This window comes from Bombus pyrosoma, linkage group LG10, assembly GCF_014825855.1.
Source record: "Bombus pyrosoma isolate SC7728 linkage group LG10, ASM1482585v1, whole genome shotgun sequence".
NCBI classification, from domain to species: Eukaryota; Metazoa; Arthropoda; class Insecta; order Hymenoptera; family Apidae; genus Bombus; species Bombus pyrosoma.
The window spans coordinates 14468723-14474722 of NC_057779.1; the positions used below are offsets into that span (position 1 = coordinate 14468723).

Genomic DNA, 6000 nt, shown 5'->3' on the forward strand with positions numbered 1-6000 from the left:
AACTCAAGGACCTTTCCAAGACCCAGCCATAAACTGCAAATACTTCTCGAATTAGAGAATTCTCCAGACATGTAATTAGACTGGCAAACATGTGTGGAGACAATGCAGCTAAAGGCTAATGTCTTTGTGGTGGGTCATTGGGTCTATTGAGAATCGGGATGGCTGTAGGTTGACCGTTGGCTGCCAGGTAGCAAGGGATGGCGTGTAGATGTCCTACGCGACGTAACAGTTAGCATCTAGCGATCCAGCGATCGATCCGCAATTTTCCTGATAACTGATATCGTCATATCGAATGATACGCGGTAAAAATTTTGAAAACGTGTGGCAAGTTGTACAAAACGAGGAAACTGGTTAATTGTGGTTCGATAAACAGATTGCAGAACCCTTTTACACTTTGATAAGTACCAGTCATTTAGACTGGTATTGGTATAAGTAACCTTGATAGAAAATTATTTTGAGTTTGAATACATAAAAAAGAAAATAAAATTCATTATATTATTCTTTCGTTTATCGTTGCGAAGGTCATTACATCATTGCGGAAAAAGGATATAACATGGAATTTGAAAATAAAATTGTAAAACCAGTCAATTTGACTGGTGTGCTAGTTCTAGTGTTAAACTTCAACGTTAGACCATAGAAACGAATTGGACAAAAAGTGTCGAATTTGTATGTGACATAAAATACAGACAGAGATGTGCTTCAGCGACTTATTCGGTTACATCTCGCACTTAATAATTCACGGGTTGCGCCTCGAACTTAATCTGTTTTCACGGAAATGCATATCTTACCTCCAACATTCGAGCTACAGATTCAAAGTTTAAACGCAATGTTCCGGATAGGTGATTCTGAATTTTCTTCGACGAATTCGGTCTGCGCTAGAAACTTTCGTTAAACGTTCCTCTTCAGACTAAAATTCTCAGCACGAAGCTGCGCAAATCATTGCGGCAAGTACGACGAGTAGAACACAGTCCGCCAAATGCAGAACAAGCGTACATTGCTGCATCTGTTGCACTGTGATCAACTTGAAACTCACGTAGCATGGAATGTCTCATATAAACTATACAACCATCCATTTCGAACTTCTAAGAATATTTCCGAATATCTAATTACCAGCAGCAGTATCTTACTCCGGCCGTTGTTACAAACTTCAGAAACTACATTACGAACAGTTTTATAAAAGTTTTATAATACTGACGAGCTATTTAGGGGAACAACGTAGCGGACGAAACTAACGCAGGTATACGGCAATTAGGTTCCGGAAAAAGTACCGTATTTTACGAAACGAAGAATCAGTGCAAAAATAATGGCTAGACTCGAATAATTAATAAAAAATTAATAAATAATTCATAAAAATGTAATTTTGTGTGCTACATCGGATTAGCCGCGTAGTAGTGATACGCATATATGAGTATGAGTGTGTGGGGGGGGGGGAGTACGTGCGTGCACAGCGTCTCATAGAACAGAAGAATGCAACTGTTCCGTTCGCATAGTGGTGGGAAGGTGCTGAGACACGTGCAATGGGTATCTACGAATATCTTGCAAATCACATGTTAAATAAACATGAAACTATTTTATTATCATTTCTACGTGTAATCTAAATGTTGCTATATATTTATTTCGCTAACTAAGATCCACAATTCTCAACAAGTATATTATATTATTTTTTTATAACCAAGAGAAAGAACATGTTCATTGAAACAATCGAACGTTAATTTAAAGCATTACAATCTTGGTTAGCATATAATCAACAAGTATATTATATTATTTCTTCGCAACCAAGAGAAAAAACATGTTCATTGAAACAATCGAACGTTAATTTGAAGCATTACAATCTTGGCTAGCATATAATCAACAAGTATATTATATTATTTCTTCGTAACCAAGAGAAAGAACATGTTCATTGAAACAATCGAACGTTAATTTGAAGCATTACAATCTTTTTTTTTATTTAATAATTTCAATTTACAATTTGTCCAATTTGGACATTTGGTGAATTTTTTTAGCTGTTTGATTATCGTGTGGGTGGCTACCCCCAGCAGGGTACCATCTTCGTGTTTGTTAGGTTACATCCTTTGTGACATTACAATCTTGGCTAGCATACTAATAAAATATCTGTGAAACGAATAGTTAAAGAATATATCATTTGATGTAAAGTGTCGTTACCAGCTCCATGAATTTCTTCCTCTTCGAACTTGTAAGATCCAAGTTCACAACAATGGTACGTGATTTTCGCGCCAACGATTCCTTGTCGAATTAATCTTAACCAACTTGTTCTGAAAAATAAATTCTATGACGATGAGATTTATGAGGAACCAGTGATAGGTGCTGCTCGCCCTCCACCAGTGACCATTGGGTCACTGGCAGATAGAAGTGACTTTCGAACATTGTACATGGGAAAATTCGATTTTCCTGTATTTTGCCACAATAAATCATAACCCTAAGGAACGTCTCGAATTGAAATATGCTTGTAGTAATTAAGGGCCTGGACTATAAAAAATGCTAAATTTTATGAAACTTCTTCAGGATTATTGTTGATCCGAATAGATATGCTTGTAGAGATAATTAGCATCTCGGTCGAGGGATGGATTATATAGTTTATAGTAGGGTCACGAGACGTAACAAAAGTTTTAGTGCCCATTGTTGTTGTCTATTAACGTTCGACGATTCTAAACATAGGATATTTCAGAGGATTTAATGAAGTGTAAATTTTAATAAATCAATGCTTTATACAAATAGTTAATGTTGTTGAATTAGCAGAATAGATTTTGTATTGCATTATAACGTAGTATATCTAATAAGTTTCAGTTTTTCTAGAAGAATAATTACTTACTTTTTAGAGTCTAATGAACACAAGGTATTTATAAACTATAGCTCTGTGATTGTCTTTGGTAATATATTGTTTCGTTAATTATTTATACACACTAATCGCATATCTGGAAATAGCTCAGTATCTCAGAAATTATATTTTTGTTCCACTCTACACATTCGATGTGTACGTTTTCAAATCTCTGTTAACGTTGATTCAACAATTGTAAGTAAATCGCAAATTAAATAGGAATTTCGAACAGAAACCGAGACAAGATAAATCTTTCCCACTTCGTTCTTGAAAAGTAACATTCTGTTTAGGAACAAAATTGGAGTCTGTTTCTTGGAAAGTTTAGTGTTCAGGAAACTAACTTGACCGAATGGAGTTTAGCTGAAAAATGGGTATGACGTAAAGGTACAAATAACGAGATTTATTATACGAGGAGTATTATTTCTAACGCGAGACAATATATTTCTATAAACGTCACGCCTCCTATTCTTCATTCCACGTCATCCTTTGCGGCTAGTTTTCTAAAATATTAGTTTTTCTTCCATATAGTTTCGTGAAAGAAAATTGACCGATGAACGATTGGAAGATTCTAGCTAGCTCGGAACGCACGTCATTTTTCTTTTTTTTCCAAAACGTTTGTACATAAAAATATGTACGAAAAGCAACGATATTCGTCGAGAATACAATATCGATAAGTCAGGATATATTTTAGTCACCTAAAAATTATTTGGCTGCCAAAATGTATTTTAGGTTTACGTGAACCTGCGTTTATTTATATTTCTATACTCCGAAGTGGACATATTAAAATTCAATAATTGGATTAATATAAAATAGATTTTATGAAATGCCACGTATCTATCTGAGAATGATCGTCATAAGCTCTGATTAGTCGGCGATAAGGCGAAACAGACAGCGCCGTTATCGCGACAGGGCCCATCAGTCGTGCAGCAATATCGTGCCACACCATAAGCAAAATGCACTGTTAGTTAACGGCCGTTACTCCTGATAATCACGTAGCATTTAATAGCGATTGCACGTAGCGACACTATAATCTTTGGATATGAGAATATTGGTAATTTCGACGTCAATTTAGTTAGAATGATTCCTCGCTTTAATGCGTCCCTTCCTTAGCATCGTATTTTACGAAAGCACTAAAGCGTGCGAAGCAAAAGCGAATATCTGCGCTGATAAAATTATATCATACAGAAACATTGCATTTCGAAAAGCAAAATTTAACAATGATACGATAATCCGTTATATCTTGCCAGTTTCATAAGCAACATTTTCTTCTATTCTATGAAATTACTTATTCGGGCCGGCAATAATCCTAAGGAACCATTATGAAATTTACCATTTCTTACGGTTCAGGCCCCTAATTACTACAGGTATATTTCAATTCAAGACGGATTATGACTGATTCCGGCAAAACATGTACAATGCATGTTTACATTACCCATGTACAATGGGAGGGCCACCTCCATCTGCGAGTGTCCTAACGGTCATTGGTTGGGCACGGCCTTATAAATCTCGCCCTCACAGAAGACACTTCATTCGCTGTTAACCCTTAGATCCGAACGCATGTTACTTGCTACTAAGTCTTCAAGTAGAAGAGACCTTGATTTGCAAAGAAGTATTCGCTGAAAACAGTTCTATGCGTACCTGATCCTTCGAGGCGGATACACGTGCATCAAACCTTCAAGACAAGTGTGTATACCTTCAAGACATATGTGTGTGTATTTTATTATTTAATTGCATTTATTACATAGCATGTATATAGCTTTTTAGTCTTCTTTCTATACTTGTGTTGATCGTTTCCGCAGTCAGTCGGTTTGGGTGTATACCAGTGACACTGACAACCACATAGTGCCACGCGACTCCATCACAATCATCAGCGCAGCAAGTGCCAATAACTTCAATCTTGCAGCGACTGGATAAGCTCGTTAATTGCATCGCCAGGCCCAATTCCCGTCACAACAAACAGCAACTGTGCACCAGAGACTGATCTCACAATGAAAATCTTCATGAGCTCTAAACGAAGAAACCTGATTAAAGATTTGAAACTGAAACGAGAAGCGTTCAAAAGAGAGTTAGAATCGTTCGAAGCGGTACTTGATAGCTATAATGAAAAAGACTCAATAAACGTCATTCAAAATCTTTTAAACGACCTAGAAGAAGAATATATCGTATTTAAAGATACCCAAAGCGAATTGGACGATATAGACGATGGTAAGACAATGCAGGAACGCATTGATCTGAAAAAATTATTTAATACATGTAAAGGACGCGCTCAAGATATAATAGAAACGGTAAAAATGCAGACAAGCGTGGCTCTGTGCTTGAAGGAAGAGGAAACCTTCCCTGAGAAGATATGGTGGTGGATAACGTTCGTTGCTATTCACCAATTATTCGCAACGTGAAGAGTAACGTGCTGAGTCCTGACCAGGCCACCGAAGACAACTCCGAGTCGAAAACCATGACAGAGAATTCGCAATCGATGGCCGACATATCCAACATTTCCAAGATAGATCTCCATCAAAATATGTCGATGTTCAATACTGTGCCCACCATAACGTCACCAGCACCACCTGAAATCAACGATACCATGGAGAAGGATGATTCTATGCCAGACGACGTACTAACAATGGCTAGAAGGAGTACTTTTACGCTATTGCTTTTATGCTCGTATTTCCAATCTGTAGCATGCACATAATTAAGTTTGAGAAATTTTTCTTACTAATATTACTCACTAACTTTCATGTGATTATATTTTTTTACTTGAAACATATCATATTAACAATTAACAACTAGAAATAGAAATGGGGATATTCTTTTATGTTACAAAATAGAATATTCCTTTTAAATATGAAATTGTAACTAGCAAATTTGTTTGTTCCTATTAATTTATTATCTACGTAATTTATGTATAAATAAGATATTCTTTTTATATAATTTAAAATAAAATATTCATCATGACAAAATTAAAACTATCAAATTCGTTTGTTCCTATTAATTTATTATCTACGTAATTTATGTATAAATAAGATCCTTTTTATATAATATAAAATAAAATATTCATCATGACAAAATTATAACTAACAAACTTGTTTGTCCCTATTAATTTATTATTTACGTAATTTATGTATAAATGAGATATTCTTTTTATATAATTTAAAATAAAATATTCG

The 6000-nt window shown here is 35.4% G+C and overlaps 2 protein-coding genes across 12 annotated transcripts in view; both read left to right on the plus strand.

The window, feature by feature from the left end:
• LOC122571989 (acetylcholine receptor subunit alpha-like) overlaps positions 1-6000 on the plus strand; it is a 398975-nt gene that overhangs the window by 303595 nt on the left and 89380 nt on the right. The gene's annotated exons all lie outside the window — the stretch shown is intronic.
• Positions 4502-5347, plus strand: LOC122571992. Its single transcript, XM_043736428.1, has 2 exons — positions 4502-4544; positions 4636-5347. The coding sequence occupies exon 2, from the start codon at positions 4825-4827 to the stop codon at positions 5230-5232; it is 408 nt and encodes a 135-aa protein (XP_043592363.1). The 5' UTR covers positions 4502-4544; positions 4636-4824; the 3' UTR covers positions 5233-5347.